Source organism: Vidua macroura, chromosome 5 (genome assembly GCF_024509145.1).
Source record: "Vidua macroura isolate BioBank_ID:100142 chromosome 5, ASM2450914v1, whole genome shotgun sequence".
Lineage (NCBI taxonomy): Eukaryota > Metazoa > Chordata > Aves > Passeriformes > Viduidae > Vidua > Vidua macroura.
Genome location: NC_071575.1, coordinates 73,358,328 through 73,376,511, shown reverse-complemented (window position 1 = coordinate 73,376,511; position 18,184 = coordinate 73,358,328). Strand labels below are relative to the sequence as shown.

Here is an 18,184-nt window from a genome sequence, read left to right as displayed (position 1 = left end):
ATGGCACAGGCACTGTGGAACATCCTGGGAATGCAGGAGCAGCCCTCCCAGCCCTGGGATTAGGGAGCAGGAGAATGCAGCTCTCCCAGATTTTGAAGGGAAGGAAGGGAAGTGCAGCTCTTGCAGCCCCTGGATCAGGGAAGGAAAGGCAGCGCTGCAGCGCTTTGGGTGCTTTCCAAAATAGCTGCTACTGGGAAAAAAAACTGGGAAAGCAACCAAGGGCCTATGACAAATCCTCCCTACGCAGCTCCCGGAGCCGCTGCCAGCCAGAGGCTCGGCCTATCCACGGGGATGTGCTGAAGGCTCGGCCTATCCACAGGGATGTGCCAGAGGGGAAAAACCTCTCACGCCCCGAGGGGAAAAAACACAAATTCTGGCTGAGGGGAAGCTGCTCTGGAACACTCCCCACTCCTGAACCTTCTCGTGGAGAAGGGAAATCAGGGAGGGGGTCCCTTGGGAAGGACAAACATCCCAGGATAAACAGCAGGGATTACTCCTCCAAAGCCACCCCTGAAGCAGCCAGACTGGGGGGAACCTGATCCCGATATCCCCCATGTCATGGGGGCAGGTGTGGGGGTCCAGACAGCAGCATCCCAATGTATCCCACAGAACCCCAACGCTGGGATGTCGGGAATGGGGGCTGACCCCATGCCAAGTGGGGAGCGAGCCACCCTCCAACCCCACAGAGCCCCGGCAAGGTGGGAATTCCAGGTGGGAACCCCAGTCCCGGGGGATGACTCACATTCCGCCGATGGAGACGGTGGCACAGGTGCGCTCTGAGAAGGCCGGGACGGTGTCGGTGGCGCTGCTGGCGGGGCGGATGTAATCCACGGAAACGTTCACCTGGAACAGGGAATGGCTCAGGGCTGGCACCGCCCGGGCCCCTTGGCCAGAGCCCCAGGATCAGCCAGCCAGGCCCTCATCCTCATCCCCATCCCCATCCTCATCCTCACCCTCATCCTCATCCTCATCCTCATCCTCATCCTCATCCTTATCCTCATCTTCATCCCCATCCTCATCCTCATCCTCATGCTCATCCTTATCCCCATCCTCATCCTCACCCTCATCCTCATCCTCATCCTCATCCTTATCCTCATCTTCATCCCCATCCTCATCCTCATCCCCATCCTCATCCTCATCCCCATCCCCATCCTCATCCTCATCCTCATCCTCATCCTCATCCTCATCCTCATCCTCATCCTTATCCTCATCTTCATCCCCATCCTCATCCTCATCCCCATCCCCATCCTCATCCTCATCCTCACCCTCATCCTCATCCCCATCCCCATCCCCATCCCCATCCCATCCTTTCCCATCCCATCCCCAACCTCCCCATGCCCACATTCCCACTGCCACTCTCCAGCTCCCCTCCTTCTCCATGCCCAGGGGACGGAGCCGTTTCCCAGCGGCTCCGGCACCACCAGAGCTTCCAGGCACATTACACCAGGAGCTTCCCAGGCGGGACAAGATCCCAGTCCGGATCCCAGCCCCTGCCAGGTGTCCCCAGAGCTCCGTGGGGATCCCGAGGTGCAGCAGCCCTGGCAATTCCCGGTTTATGGATGCGACGTTCCCGCCAGGACAGGGGGACGGCGGGGCTGTGTCCCGGAATCAGGGTCTCTGGGAGGGATGGGAAGGGCTGGGGCAGGGCAGGGAGCATCCCGAGCCTGGAATCCCACAGTGTCCCCATGGCTCTGACAGAGCAGGGAGGGACTGGGACACTGCTGCCACTGCTCTGGGATCCCGGACAAGGACTGGGAACACTTTCAGGGGCAGATCCGGCTGGATGCATCACCTCCCACTGCACCAGGGCTCAGGACCAGCTGGGACGTGCAGGGATCAGGGAATCCTGGGATGGGTTGGGTGGGAAGGGACCCCAAAGCCCCTCCAGTGCCACCCCTGCCATGGCAGGCACACCTTCCACTGTCCCAGGCTGCTCCAGCCCCAGTGCCCAGCCTGGCCTTGGGCACTGCCAGGGATGCAGGGGCAGCCCCAGCTGCTCTGGCAATTCCAGCCCAGACAGGAATTCCTAATTCCCAAGATCCCATCCATCCCTGCCCTCTGGCAGTGGGAGCCATTCCCTGTGTCCTGTCCCTGCAGGCCTTGTCCCCAGTCCCTCTGCAGCTCTCCTGGAGCCCCTTCAGGCCCTGGAAGGTCCCCTGGAACCTTCCCTCCTCCAGGCATCACTCCCCAGCAGTTCCCAGCATCACATCCCACATCTGCAGGTGCCGTTTCCATGAAAATCCCACCCAATGCTTCCCCAGGGAAGCTCCATCCTCGGTGTTTTCCTGGTATCAGGAAATAGTTGGAATACCCTGAGGCCCTGGGGTAGAGGGGGTGACACAGGGACGATGTGGGGATCTTTGGGGACATCCCAGTGCTGCGGCCTCAGAGCTGGACTCGGCCCCTCTGGACTTTTCCCACTGCTGTTCCCGTTCCTGTTCCCGTTCCGCATGGCCGGAGCCACGCTGAGCCAAAGGCAGCCAGACAGGCGAGGCAGGAGCATCCCTGAACCCCTCCAAAGCCTCGGCTCATCCCGAAAATCACTCATTAAACCAACATCAAAATGCAAAAAGGGTCGGAGCGTCTGGCAGGGCGCCGGAGCCGCGGCTTTTCCATGCGGAGAGGGGGCTCCGGCAGGAAAGAGCCAATTAAGGGGAGCGGTTACAGCGATTCCTCGCAGCAAAGCTCCCGTCGGAACCACTGGAGGGGAAAAAGAGACGCCGATTACTCCGAGAGGCAGGTTGGGAATGCAGCTGCTCCAGGGCTTTTTGAGATGTCTGGCTCAGGAGCGGCTGGCGTGGGAAACACCTGGCTCGGGATGCGGCACCGGGAATGGGGAACGGCGGCGGCGGAGCAGCCGGGGGGGACGGGGGATCCCAGGGCTCGGGGATGGATCTGGGAAGAGTCAGGAGAGATTGGGATGGGATGGGATGGGATGGGATGGGGTGGGATGGGGTGGGATGGGATGGGATGGGGTCACCCCTCAACAGGAAAGCCCTGTATTGTGTCCCGCTGAATCCCAGTGCATCAGATGTGCCCAGGGGCAGGAAGGCTCCACAGAGGGATCCGGACAGGTCAGATCCGTGGGACGAGGTTCCACAAGGCCAAGTGGAGCCCTGGCACAGGGTGTGGCTGCCCCTGGATTCCCAGAAGTGCTCAAGGCCAGGCTGGACGGGGCCTGGAGCCACTTGGGATAGGGGAAGGTGTCCCAGCCATGGCAGGGCTGGAAACATTCCATGATTCCATGAAGTTCTACATCCCCCCTTGGATCACACCAGCCCCATGGACCAGCCCAGACACGGAAAGCTGGGAAAGGCCCTGGGGGTGTCGCTCAGCTGGAGGGACCTGGAGCTGCTGGGACAACGCCCGGGATCATCTGAGGCCAGGCCGTGGTCCATGTGACACCAGACGTGGCAGTGCCACCCCCACCCACAGCTCTGGCACGGGGGACAGAGGGCAAAGCATTCCCGGGATCCAAGGGCGACGTGCCCGTGGAGGGGCTGGCAAGGGCTGGGGCTGCAGGGACCCCCTGGCACCCCTGGGCTCTGCTCCCCCCGGAGCAGCCGGAGCCGCGCCTGGGCGGCTTTCCAAGGTCAGCTGCAGTCAGGGTGGATTAAATCACTCCGGCAGCTCCGCTCCCGGGAGCGCATCCAGCCACGGGCTCTGAGCGGCCACCGCCGCCAATGTCACCCACGGGGACCCTGCACCCACGGGGACCCTGCACCCACGGGGACACTGCACCCACGGGGACACTGCATCCACGGCGACCTGGCACCCACGGGGACACTGCACCCATGGGGACCCTGCACCCACGGGGACCCGGCACCCCATGGAGACACTGCACCCACAGACACCCTGCACCCACGGGGACACTGCACCCACGGGGACCCTGCACCCACGGGGACCCTGCACCCACAGGGACACTGCACCCATGGGGACCTGGCACCCACGGGGACACTGCACCCACGGGGACCCGGCACCCCATGGAGACACTGCACCCACAGACACCCTGCACCCACGGGGACACTGCACCCACAGAGACACTGCACCCACGGGGACCTGGCACCCCAGCACTCACTGCCTGGGCTCACCAGCACAGAGCTGGGGGTGCCAGGACATGGGGGGAACAGGATGGGGTCCCCAGGATGCGGCCCCTGGCCTTGTCCCCAGCATCAGGGTCCCCGTGAGGTTGTTCCCAACACACTGTTCCCAGGATGGGGGTCCTGCCTCACTGTCCCCAGGACCAGGGTCCCAATGAAGTTGTTCCCAGCTCCTTGTCCCCAGGGTGTGGCCCCTGCCACCCTGTCCCAGCTGGTCCCAAAGTCGGGGGGGGGGGGGGGGCACCCCCCCGTGGTCCTGTCCCAGTTCCTGCCCCAGTCTGGGCTGGGGGGACACAATGGGACATTCCAGGCACATCCCGTGCTCCAGCCTCAGGACCCCAGGCAGTGGGGACATGTCCCCATCCCAGGGGGACAAGCGGGGGCAGGGACCCCCTCCCGGGGGCTGCCTGGAGAGGGGGCAGGGGGGCTCATCCCGCCGGGAAGGGTCAGGAGCAGCCCCACCTTTGGGATGGGGAGGGCGGGGTGGGCTCGGGGCCGTGCCGGTGCCATTCCCTGCTATTCCCTCATCCCACGGGGGGCTCCGAGGGGCCGCGGGGACACGGGGGGGCCGGGGGGCGACAGATGGGGGGTGGGTGGCAGCCCAGACCTGCCGGGCTAAAAATACCCCACCCGCCCGCGGATCTCCCGGCCCGGCGGCGTCACCCGCTCCCGGGAATATTTTTACTTCCCCGGCAGCTCGTGCCGGGTGGAAGGGCCGGGGGGGGGGTTGGGAAGGGGCTGGCGGGGGGCTCGGGGCGGTGGGTGCCCCCCGTGTCCCTCCCGTGCCGGAGGAGGTTCCCGGAGACCTGGCAGGGGCCAGGGGTTGGGAGCAGGAATGTGCGGGATGATCCCGGCGGGATGGGGGCTGCAGGAGGCACGGCGGGGACCCCCGCGGGGCAGATCCAGGGAAGCGTTTTCCCTCTGGAGCAGCGATTTCCCTCCCGAGGGCCGGCTCATCCCAGCACCCCCCACCCCGCATCCTGCTGCGGGCAGCGGGATTTCCTGGGAATGGCGAGCGGGAGCCGGCTCCGCTTCCCTAACCACCTCCACCTCTCCATCCTCCCATCATCCCTCTTGGAAAAGGCCGGGATGTGGAATAAGGATGCTCCACAGCAGCTCCCGGGAGCCTCCAGCGCCTCCGGCATCGCCAGGAGCGGATCCAGCAGGATCCGAGCTCCCTCCTCCCTCCCGCTCCAGCGGCTGCCGGAGGGGCCACGGAGACCCCCGGGGTAGGATTGACCTTGGATTGGGATAACCATGGAAGTGCCGGGCTGGGAAGCGTCGTGGGGAGGGCGATGGATGCAGGGAAAGGAAAGGTCCCTGAATTTGGGATCGTTACACCGGGAATAATCCCGTTCGCCCCTGCCCCCTCCCCGTGCCGGAGCCAGCCCAGCCCACTGCAGCAGCCGCGCACGCCGCGGATTCCAAGCGCAATCCGGGCGGGAAAACTGCGCTCCCCAACAGCTCTCCCGGTTCGGCTCCGAGCAGCCAAATCCTCCCCGGCAGCCGAATCCTGCCCAATTCCACACGTGGAAGCGGCGGGTGACGCAGCCGTCCCCGTGACGCTCCAGAGCTGGCAAAGCCGCCCCGGCGCCCGCACATTCCCGGGAACAGCGTCCCGGATCCCGGCTCAGGCACGGCGCAGCTTCCCGAGGGATGAGTCCCCACCGTCCCCAGCCCCGGCTGTTAAGAACTGGGATCTTCCCAAAATCCCCCCCGGGCATCGCTGCCGTGCCGAGCTCTCCCAGAGCTTCCAAGCTCCTGCGAGACGCAGGAAAAATTGCCCGACATTCCAAAAATCCTCCAGTCTACCAAAGCCTTCCCTCTTCCCGGGACTGGGATTGTGTTCCCAGGGAGGTTTTCCCTGGTCAAACCCATCGCTGTTTTATCCCAGCCCTGGTCCCCAGCAGTGCTGGCACTGGGATTGCTGCTGTTGTAACCCCAAAAGGAGAATCCCTGGAAGCATCTGAGGGGACCAGACAGGTGAATGCCCTGGAAAACCATCGGGAAACCACTCAGGGCTCTGGAGATGGGCAGCACTCCTGGTTGGAATCAGCCTTCCCGAGAGGGATGGGGTGGGAGGGTGGGAATGATGGGACACGGGGATGGGATACAGGGATGAGACAAGATGGGACACAGGGATAGGGCACAAGGATGGAATACAGGGATGGAACACAGGGATGGGACAGGATGGCACAGAGGGATGGGATACAGGGATGGGACACAGGGATGGGACACAGGGATGGGACACAGGGATGGGACATGTTGGGACACAGGGATGGGACAGGATGAGACACAGGGATGGGACAGGATGGGACACAGGGATGGGACACAGGGATGGGATACAGAGATGGGACACAGGGATGAGACACATGGATGAGGCACAAGGATGGGACACAGGGATGGGACACAGGGATGGGACAGGATGGGACACAGGGATGGGATAAAGAGATGGGACAGGATGGGACACAGGGATGGGATACAGGGATGGGACACAATGGGACAAAGGGATGGGACACAGGGATGGGATACAGGGATGGGACACAGAGATGGGACAGGATGGGACACAGGGATGAGGCACAGGGATGGGATCCTGGGACACCCCAGGGAACCCCTCATTTCTTTCCCCCGAGCAGCTGGCAAGGGCAGGGCGGCAGAGCTTCCATGCACAGGGAATGTTCATCCCGGAGCTCTCCCTTGCCGGCTCCCCCCATCTGAGCGATTAATCCCAGAGTTAATTAGGGAAGAGCCACGATCCATCTCCCGCGCCCGGCGCAATTATCCGGAGCCGCTCCACGGCGCAGCGCGATCGATGGGCGGAGGAGCCGGCCCTTCCCGACACGCTCCACGGATTTATTCCACAAATCCATAGTGGCCTGGGCAGCCGGGCGCTGGCTCCGGTTCATCCCACGCCGCCGGGCAAATTCCAGCGGCTGGGAAGGACACAGCGGCACAGGGAGAGGCTCTGGCACAAGAGCCAAAATCCCCAAATCCAGCCCTTATGTGCCAGGAAAATCCCAGCCTGGAAAACTCCCGCTGCTCAGGAATGAGAGGGAAAGAGAGAAATACATTGCCTTCCATCTCTTCCCAGGGAGCAGGGAATTCACAGGTGGGCTCCCACATCCCAGCTCCTCTCCCAACAGGAACTGGAGGAGATGGAGCTGTGGCAGCCACAACAGGGATGGATCCTTCCTCATCCCCCCTCGGTGCTCTCTCCAGAGGGAATTATTTTGGAAAGCAATGTCAGGGCTGACCCAGCGCTCCAGCAGGACGGGATGGGATGGGATGGGCTGGGATGGGCTTGGATGGAATCTGGCATCGTAATTTTGGGATGAAACCCAGGGTGTGTTTCAGTCATGAACTGGGGCTGGCTCTGGAGCAGCCGGAGCTGGAAATCCCTTGGGAATGTTGGGATGGATGGAACAGGCAGCAGGAGCTCTAGGAGAGCTCTGGGAGATCCAAATCCCGTCCCTCGAGGCTCCTGCCCACGGCACTGGAGCAGGATGTGCTGGAAGAGCAACACCCCCAGTAAGACCAGTGACTGCTGGTGAATCCCAACCCCCTGGAGCTGGGAATGGCCATGAGGAGCCGGGATGGGTGCTGGGACCTCCCAGGATCCCATTGCGCCAGGATGGGGCATCTGAGGGATCTGCCCCAAGCACGGTCCCTGCCCTGGGATGGGACATTCCAGGGACCAGTGCCACGCCCCGGGGGTGGGTGCTGCGTCCATTGGGATGGGCTGGGATGGGCTGGGATGTGTCCATGAGGAGCCTCCCAAGGCACAGGGACAGGATCCGTAAGGATGGGCCCCAGAGTGATGGGGATGGACGGGGGTCCTGAGGCAGGCCAGGAACCAGGGCAGGTTGAGCTCCCCTAATTCCAGAACTCCTTGGAATCCCACAAATCCTCAGAACAGCCAGGGCAGGCTGAGCTCCCTTAATCCCAGAACACCCTGGAATCCCAGATATCCCCAAAGTCACCCTCCAAAGGCACCCAGTGCCAGAGGCAATTCCAACCCCTGATCCAACACAGAGCACAGCAACGGCGGATGGCAGAAAACTGGCACCAGTAACCCCGGAATGGCTCAAACCGGGACCGCTCTGAGGTGCCACAATCCCATTCCAGACCCAGTGCTCCCATCACAAATCCCAACAACACTCCCACATTATTTTCCAACTCCGGGAAGCACTAGATTTCCCATTAAAAAAATCTTCCAAGCTGTTCTTTTCCCCTTTCCCTATTTTTTCGAACTACCCAGGCAGGCTCCGAGCTGGAAAGATCCAATTAGGCACCGAAGCAGCCCCGACGAGCAGCGACGGCCGCGCCATGAAGGGAATTGATTTTATTTGACTGTTTTATGAGCATTGGAAAATTGCATCTGGAGCTTTCACTCCGCTGGTTAACACATTCCTCATTCCCGGAATTGCTCTGAACCAGCCTCGGAAAATACTCCGGGGAAACAAAGGGAGAAGTGAGGCGGAATTCCTGGGAAATGGGGAGTGCAACACCTCGAGGGGCACTCCAGGCTTGGGGGCATCCTGGAATTTCCCAAGGAGCCACATGCAGCACCAGCATCAGACTCATCCCCTCCTTCATTCCCTCATCCTCAGCCCTGTCCCATCCCTTGTCCCCTCATCCTCAACCTCATCCCAGCCTCATCTCCGTACCTTCTTCCCGATGAGCTTCTTGCGCAGGAATTCCCGGGCCTCGAACATGTAGGGAATGTCGTAGAGGGGCCTCAGCTTCCTGTTCTTGTCCTGCCAAGAGAGGGGACTCAGGTCAGGGGATTCCCTCTCCCAGGGCCCCGCCCAATTCCACATCCCAGTTCAGGCTCCGCTGAACCCCGAGGGGACCCCGGGATAATCCCGACGTCCCCCAAGTGTCGGCAGCCTCGTGGGGCCAGGTCGGGCATCCCTGAGCGACAGCTCCAGGACGGAACGGGATGATGGGAATTTGGGGTGGGGGTGACCAGGGTGACCCCCCCAGTGTGTCCTGGCCCCTGTCCAAGGGCATCTCCTGGAGTCACATCCCTGCAAAGGCTGAGCAAAAAGGGGAGACTCCCAAGGGAAACGGGGATTCGACCCGACGCAATCCAACACAACCCAACACGACCCAGTGTGACCCAACGTGACCCAAAGTGACCCAACACAACGCAATGTAACCCAACGTGACCCAACATGAAGTGACCCAAAGTGACCCAACACAACCCAATGTAACCCGTGACCCAACATGAAGTGACCCAAAGTGACCCAACATGACCCAAAGTGACCCAACACAACCCAGTGTGACCCAATGTGATCCAACCCAGCGTAACTCAACGTGACCCAAGATGAAGTGACCCAAAGTGACCCAACACAACCCAATGTAACCCAATGTGACCCAACACAAAGTGACCCAGTGTGACCCGACAGGACCCAGCACGACCCAACCCAACCCAGCCCAACCCAACCCAGCCCCGGTGGAGGATGGCCCTGGGCAGTCGCTCTGCTCGCCGCCACAGTGCCGTGGGCATGGCCCCCTCACACCTCCCCGAGCTGGGGAGGAAATCATGGAAAAGAGGGAGATCAGGCCAAAGGAGCCGGAAATGGAGCGGAGTCAGACGGAGAGGGAGGGGGGACACAGGCGGCGGCACTCGGATCCTCCCTAATGAACGAGGCTTTGGCAGAGTTTATTGTCCTTGACGCCGCTCATTCCCAGGCTGCTCCTTGGAGACGTCCCATCCTCCGCCTGCACTGCGCAGCCCTGCCGGCACCGGGGATGGGAACGGGATGGATCCAGCAAGGGCATCCCCGGGAACCCACAGCCAGTGCTGGGGATGGGAACGGGATGGATCCAGCAAGGGCATCCCCGGGAACCCACAGCCAGTGCTGGGGATGGGAACGGGATGGATCCAGCAAGGGGATCCCCGGGAACCCACAGCCAGTGCTGGGGATGGGAACAGGATGGATCCAGGAAGGGCATCCCCGGGAACTTTGGCACCTCCTGCCCCCACAGCGGCTCCCAAAGCAGATCCCAAAGCAGATCCCAAAGCAGATCCCAGGCGCTGCTCCAGGCCCTGGAGCTGCAGGAGCTCAGAACAAGCATGGAGGAGCTACTGTGGCACCACCAGCCTCTCTCTCTGCCCCTTCCCAGGGGAGCACAGCACCCCCTTTCCAAACTTCCAGCCCCTGCCCATGGGCTCCTGGAGCATTCCCAGTCCCCAGATCCTCGGGGTGACTCCGGACCCTTCTGTCAGTGGGATCTGACAGATCCAGGCCCTGAGACGCTCCCGCCCTCGCCAAGGTCACGGCAGAGCTCCGACACGGAGCGCGGCTCCGCACGGCAAAGCCCTGTGCAAACACTAATTAATCCTCACTAACGAACTCCAAATTTATGGCTTAGTTAAGTGTCTGTCTGGCACAGGCTGTTAAATCCCTAATCCCATCCCGCCGGAGCGCGGGAAGCGGGACGGCAAAGCCCTGGGTGGCCCCGGCACCTCCCGGCAGTGCCAGGGGCTCGGGGGCCAGCAGGGAATTCCTGAAGGAGCCGTGGAGGCGGGATCCGAGCCCTCCCCAAAGCTCCATTGGGTCTGCAGCCACTGGGACCACCTCCAAAAGGGACCATCGCAAAAAGGGACCACCCCAAAAAGGGACAACCAGCACAGACTCCACAGCACCAGTGACATTCCTAAGCCATACTGGGATCCACAGTGCCACCCTGCCACTCTTGGATGTGCCATGGAGCTGGGATCTGAGCCCTCCACAAAGCTCCTTTGGAGCAGCTGACAGGTCTGCAGCCGTGTGGGACCAGCCCAAGAAGGGACCATCCCAAAAAAGGAGTCACCCCAAGAAGGGGTCACCCCAAAAAGGGGGTCACCAGCACAGGTGCCCCGGTGCTGTGCTGGGACCCACGGCTGCACCATTCCAGCCCCGGATGTGCCGGTGCTGACCGAGCCCTCACATCCTCCTGCTGCTGCTGCTGCTGCTGCTGCAAAACACCAATTCCCTTTGGGAATCCTCCCCACACGGCCTGGCGGTGCCAGGAGCTGGATAATGGGAACGTTTAAGTGCCCAGCCCAAACCGCCCCGACGCCGCCCTGTCAGCCCCCATTAAAGGCGGCTCTGTTGTCCCACAGCCGCGACACTCCCGGCGCAGGAAAAGCAGCAGCTGACGGCTCTGGGAAGCCGTTCAAGACCTCGGACGCTCAGCAGAGCTTTTGCAAATAAACACAAATAATCAATGGAACAGCGGGAAGTTAACGGAATTCCACAGATGGCAAACTCCGGCAGTTTCCGACACGGAGAAGGATTTTGTTGGGTTTAACCCATTTTCCGAGGCAGGAGCTGGATCCCAACAATGAATCCCCTCGCGAGTTGTGGCTTCTCCATCCCGGGAATGTTCACATCCAGGCTGGACAGGGCTTGGAACAGCCCGGGATAGTGGAAGTGTCCCTGCTTGTGGTGGGACTGGATGGGCTTGAAGGTCCCTTCCAACCCAACCCAACTCATCCCAATCCATTCTGGGATCCCACGATTCCATGAAATGCCAGTCCCGGCTCCCCTTGGCTGCTGGAGGGAGTCATCAGCCACTGAGAAGTTAATTAAGCCCAGGGATCTGAGGCTCACTTAATTAAAGGTGAGCAGCGAGGATGCCGCTCCATTAGCGACGGAGTCGGAGCTGCATCTTCAGGGAGCTGCCGGAGGAGGGGGGCACCCGCTCCTTTCCCTCCCGGAACACGGAGATTTCAATCCCAAATTCGATGGGAATGCTCTGCTTTATCCCAGGCTGGGGAAGCCAGGCAAGAATGCCACTTTTTGGTTCCAGAGCAGCTCCAGAGGGGGATGAGAGACCCCTGAATTCCCTCCTCCCAAAACAACACCCCACAGCCTGGAACACTCCACAGGGCAACAGAATTCCGGCTCCCCTCTCCAATTAACAGCATTACACCGGGCAGGGCCTAATCAAGGTCTGCTTCCAGGGAAGCAGCGGGCTGTATCCACTGCCAGAATTCCAGGGGAGGACTGACCATGGAGTGCTGCCATTCCCAGCTGCCGGGGGTCCCGCTCCAGCCCCTGCCCTTTTCCAAGGGCACAGGGTGGGGGTGATGATGGATGCAGTCACAGCTGAAAACACCCAGGATGGCAAATCCAGCTCCACATTCCAGGACTCCCCAGGGACTCTGCAGCCCCTGACGGATCCCGGGGTGGGGGGAACCTGCTCCATCCCCCTTGAGGGAGAAGGATTCCACCCAGAGCATGAGAGGCTCCTGGGAATCCATGGAGTGGCAGGCTCCTGCTCCCAGGAAGCCAAAGCAGGGAAGGGGCAATGGCTCATCAGCGGTGTCACGCCACGCTTCACCCTCGGCTGAACCCGCCTGGGATGTGCCAGGTGGGAAATCCATCCCGGAGATCCATCCCAGAGGCCACGACAAGGAACAGGCAGCGTCTGGAACACGCATCCCACTGATCTGGGGTGCTCAGAGCATGGGGAATGGCCCCATCCCCCCGGGATGAGCCAGAGCTCCCAGCTCCCCATGCCAAGGTTTCGGGGTTTTTTCCCAGAATTTTGGGTGCCAACACTCAAGGGGGGTCCCCAGTGGAGCCGAGGGGACCCAGAGCCCAGTGGCACTGTGGGATGGCAGGTGGGGAGAGCCCCCCCACCCCTGCCAGCGCAATTAGGGAAGCTCATTATTTGTGAAGTAATTAGCAGAGCTAATCAACTCCCAGTGCCAGGGCGGAATGAGCGGGAGGAGAGCGGGAGCTGCCAGCTGGAAACGCCAGCGCCGGGAGGGAGATCCTGGGACACTGCAGCCCCCAGGGCCCCCAGGGTGGGGCCTTGGGCCAGGGCAGAGCCAAGTGCTGCTGCCACCCAGAGCAGGGGAGTCCCCAGGGATCCAGAGAGCTCCTGCTCCCGAAGCAGGGAAGGCGATGGCTCATCAGCGGTGTCACGGCACGCTTCACCCTCGGCTGAACCCGCCTGGGATGTGCCGGGTGGGGAATCCATCCCGGAGATCCATCCCGGGGCCGGCGGGGCGGCGGCAGGAGCAGCAGGAGCGCTCGGGAGCGGCTGCTCCACATCGCAGCCCGGGGAAGCTCCGCTCCGCCCGGGCCCGGCGCCGCTCCCGCGGCTCCTTCCCGGCGTCCCGGGAGCCCGGCAGGGCTGGGAATGACACCGGGAGCGGCAGCGGCCCCGGGGCAGTGACAGCCCTGAGGACTGCGGGGATGTGCCGCGCACGGGGACAGGGATGAGCAGCTCCTGGTGACACCCCGGTGACATTCACAGGCAGCCCCAGGCAGGTGCTTGTTCAAGGAGCAACGCCTCAAGTGGGCACTTGGCTTCTCCAGCCTCTCCAGCCTCTCCTGCTCCCGCTCCCCCCTTGCCCTCACTTGCAGCCGCAGCAATCCCCGAGAGCCACTCGAGCTGCAATCCTCGAGAGCGACGGGAGCCGGGCGGCGCTGGAGGCTCTGATGGCCCCGGGGGACAGAGGGCACAGCCAGGGGCTGCTGGGAGAAGGACAGCACGGCTTGAGAGCCGTGGGACAACTGAGGCTGGAAAAGCCTCAGAGCCCATCGAGTCCAACCGCTCCCAGCACTGCCAAGGCCACCGCTGACCTGTCCCCAGATGCCACATCCACACAGCTCTGGAATCCCTCCAGGGATGGGGACTCCACCCCTGTGCCAGTGCTGCACAGCCCTTTCCAGGAGGAATTTCCCCAAAATCCACCCTGACCTCCCCTGGCCCAGCCTAAGGCCGTTCCCTCTCCTCCTGTCCCTGTTCCCTGGAGCACAGCCCGACCCCCCCGGCTGTCCCCTCCTGCCAGGGACTTGTGCAGAGCCACAAGGTCCCCCCTGAGCCTCCTTTGCTCCAGGCTGAGCCCCTTCCCAGCTCCCTCGGCCTCTCCTGGGGCTCCAGCCCCTTCCCAGCTCCGTTCCCTGGACCCTCTCCAGCCCCTCCAGGGCTCTCCTGGCAGGAGGGGCCCGGAGCTGCCCCCACGATTCCAGGGGGTCCCTCAGCAGGGCCAGCACAGGGGACAGTCCCTGCCCTGGGGCTGTGCCCACACCGGGGCTGCCACAGCCCAGGGGCCATCGGTCTCCTGCCCCCCTGGCCACCCTGGGCTCGTGCCCAGCCGCTGGCACAGCACCCCAGGGCCTTTCCCAGCCCTCCAGCCCCCCTGCCCCAGCCTGGAGCGCCCCAGGGGCTTGGGATGCCCCCACAGCATGGCTGGCACCGTGGGCACAGCTCTGTCCCCTCAGGACTGGGAACCGTCCCCACTTCCAAACACAACTGGAGCTGCACCAAGTCCTCCCCCAGCAGCTCCATGGCATCAACATTCCAGCTGGGAGACCCCAAAGGGAGCTACAGGATGCCAAAGGAGGGTACAGAACCCCAAATGGGTGGGACAGGACCCCAAGTGGGGGCTACAGGACCCTGTGGTCAGGACAAAGTTGGGGTCGGAACTGCGACCCCGAGAGCCCGGAGCGGGACAGCCCCGCTCCAGCGGGATTGGTGCTCCCATGCCAGGCTCTGCTCCCTGCTTGCTCCAGGACACGCTGTGCATGACCATCCTCATCATCCTGGGCAGGGATGAAGGCCCAGGGAGCCCAGGCTCCGCCAGGAGCTGGAGCAGGAACGCCGCAGGACAAATGGGAACGGCGGGGAACGATGGAAGCGACGGCACGGAAATAACCGGGGCTGCTTCAGCACAACGGAGAACTAGAAATAATAAAGTTATAAATTATAGAATCTGGGAATCAGGGAATGAGTTGGGTGGGAAGGGACCTCACAGCCCCCTTCAGTGCCATCCCTGACGTGGGCAGAGACACCTCCTACTGTCCCAGGGTGGAGAGCAGAAGGCTCCAGAGAGAGCTCAGAGCCCCTGCCAGGGCCTAAAGGGGCCCCAGGAGAGCTGCAGAGGGACTGGGGACAAGGCCTGCAGGGACAGGACACAGGGAATGGCTCCCACTGCCAGAGGGCAGCGATGGATGGGAGATTGGGAATTAGGAATTCCTGGCTGGGCTGGAATTGCCAGAGCAGCTGGGGCTGCCCCTGGATCCCTGGCAGTGCCCAAGGCCAGGCTGGGCACTGGGGCTGGAGCAGCCTGGCACAGTGGGAGGTGTCCCTGCCATGGCAGGGGTGGCACTGCAGGGGCTTTGGGGTCCCTTCCCACCCAACCCATTCCATGGTTTTATGATTCCAACATTCCTGGCTGAGGAAGAACTGGGAGAGTCCCTGAATTTGGGCTGGGGTGCTGACGGGAGCTTCCCGAGGGGCTTTAACCCCGCTGGCAGCTCCGTGCCAGCCCCAGCCCGGCCCCAAACCCCTCTGTGGGGGCAGCAGGGTGGGCAGGGCCCTTTCCAGGGAATTAATGGGGGAATCATCCGAGCACGGCGCTGCCCGCTCCCGGGGGATTCATCATCCGGCAGCGCTTGGCTCGCTGCCCCCTCTCCGGGGCTGATGAGGAAATTGAGACATCCCAAAATATCCGCTCCTTCCACAGATCACTTGTGGTTTTCCCTTCGTCATTTCCCCACCGCAACGCTGGAACTCGGCGTTAAGAGAGTCCGACTTCCCCGGCAGCCCCGGAAGAGCTGCTCCCAGGGAGGCTGAGATCCCTGGAAAAGCTGTGCCAGCAGCACCCCTGCTCCAGGCATCCAGGTTATCCCAGATAAACGGGAGACATGGCTCTGCTGCCGCAGGGTTCTTGTCCCAACCGCTGGAATTCATCCATCCTCAGCCTGCGTCTCCCTCAGGAACGAACTGCCCAGAAAAAGGTGGAAATCACAGAAGCTGGATTTTTGCTGAATACCCTTTGGCTGCTGGAATGCAGATCCTCAGCAGCAGGCACCTGGAACTGGGGCACGGCATTCCAGGCATCCCAAACTGGGCCCTTGGAACTGGGGGAGGCATCCTGGACACCCCGAAGTGGGCACCTGGAACTGGGCACTGCATCCCAAACTGGGTACCTGGAATTAGGGGATGCATCCCAAGCCCTGCCATGGTGGGAGATGCTGGTTCCAGGCTCCCTCAGCCCAGAATCCGGCTGCAGCAGCCTCGGGATGTGGCTTTGCAGGCATTGGGGTTGTGGCTCCGAGGGCCACGTGGATTTGGGAATCCAGCAGAGTTTTGGCTGCTCCGCTCCCACAGAGAGGGAAAACGGGGTCAGCGTTCCCGGAACAGGGATGATCCCAACCCAGGGCCCGGCTGCGGGACACTGTGACACCGGGAGATGCCTCTGCTTCCTAAAACCGTCACCAAGGGGATGGGACCGGGGACAGGGACGAGGACAGAGGCGGCAGCTGCTGCCAGGCACGGCCATTTCAGGGCTCCGGGAAGAGCTCCACACTGTCCCCGCTGTTATCCCGGATTTCAGAGGATAACTGCAGACCCTGAGGGATGCGGAGCGGGGCTGTCCCTTCAAGCCCTCCCTGCCCCGGATTTGGGGTCGCGTGGGAGGGGACTCACCCCCGGCCCCTTTTGTCCCCGCTCCCGGCGGGTTTCATTCCCGTGGATCCTCCCGCACAGCCCCGCGGGCACCGGGACCCTGAGCAGGGTCAGGGCAGGAATGGGGAGCGCTGGAATGTGGGAGCAGCTCAGAGCCCAGCTCAGAGCCCAGCCCGGGGAGCCGGAGCTGCACCGGAGCGCTCCAAGCCCACCCGCACGTGACGGAGGGAAGGAGGAAAAGCAGCTGGAGAAAAGTAGGACAGCGGGGCCGGCAGCAGCGAGGGAAGAGCTTTGAAGGATGGAGCTGCCTCCCCTCTGCGGGGCCTGGGATAGGGGACACTCGGAGCTGTCACCATCAGCGTCATTGTCACCATCACTGTCACCCCTGCCCTGCTCACAGGACACCCTGAGACCCCCTTGCCATCCCCAGGGGGCTGCGCTGTGCCGGCGGGTCCGGGGAAAAGGCAGGATGGATCCGTCAGCCAGGCACAGGCACAGACAGGATCCCTGGCACAGGCAGGATGGATCCATTATCCAAGGCACAGACAGGATCCCTGGCATAGGCAGGATGGATCTGTCAGCCAGGCACAGGCACAGACAGGATCCCTGGCACAGACAGGATGGATCCATTATCCAAGGCACAGACAGGATCCCTGGCACAGGCAGGATGGATCTGTCAGCCAGGCACAGGCACAGACAGGATCCCTGGCACAGGCAGGATGGATCCATTATCCAAGGCACAGACAGGATCCCTGGCACAGGCAGGATGGATCTGTCAGCCAGGCACAGGCACAGACAGGATCCCTGGCACAGGCAGGATGGATCTGTCAGCCAGGCACAGGCACAGACAGGATCCCTGGCACAGGCAGGATGGATCTGTCAGCCAGGCACAGGCACAGACAGGATCCCTGGCACAGACAGGATGGATCCATTATCCAAGGCACAGACAGGATCCCTGGCATAGGCAGGATGGATCTGTCAGCCAGGCACAGGCACAGACAGGATCCCTGGCACAGGCAGGATGGATCCATTGTCCATGGCACAGACAGGATGGATCCATGGTCCATGGCACAGACAGGATCCCTGGCACAGGCAGGATGGATCTGTCAGCCAGGCACAGGCACAGACAGGATCCCTGGCACAGGCAGGATGGATCCATTGTCCATGGCACAGACAGGATGGATCCATGGTCCATGGCACAGGATCCCTGGCACAGGCAGGATGGATCCATTATCCAAGGCACAGACAGGATCCCTGGTCCAGCCCCAGTCCCTGGCACGGCCCAGGTCACCTCCAGCACACCCACGGTGACCCTGGGGCCGTGCCAGGCCACGCCACCCCTGTGCCAGGAGGGGCCCAGCCCTTCCTCACCACCAAGCCCTGCAGATCCAGGGCAGATCCTCCACAGAAAGCCCTTTCCAAGGGTCCTCACGGCTTTGCTACTTGCACTGGGAATTTTGGGAGGTTCTGAGGTGCTCCCAGTGTCCCCAAGGATGGCCGGTGCCACAGGAGTCCAGGAACTCGAGCTGGGGGAAGGGACTGGGGGGGCTGCAGGTGCCAGTGAGGGATGTTCCCAATCCATCCCCCGTCCATCCCATCCATCCGTCACGTCTCCAAATGTCTGGCACTAAATGCAGCCGGTGCTAATGGAGGGGGAATATTCA

The 18,184-nt window shown here is 62.4% G+C and overlaps 1 protein-coding gene across 1 annotated transcript in view; it reads right to left on the bottom strand.

Annotated features, from left to right (window-relative positions):
* Positions 1–18,184, bottom strand: part of SND1 (staphylococcal nuclease and tudor domain containing 1) — a 75,145-nt gene that overhangs the window by 26,066 nt on the left and 30,895 nt on the right. Inside the window, exons 11-12 of the mRNA XM_053977064.1 lie at positions 8,768–8,857; positions 743–843 (exon numbers count right to left, since the gene is read on the bottom strand). Coding sequence (XP_053833039.1) covers positions 743–843; positions 8,768–8,857 — 191 coding nt within the window. The remainder of the gene's footprint in view (positions 1–742; positions 844–8,767; positions 8,858–18,184) is intronic.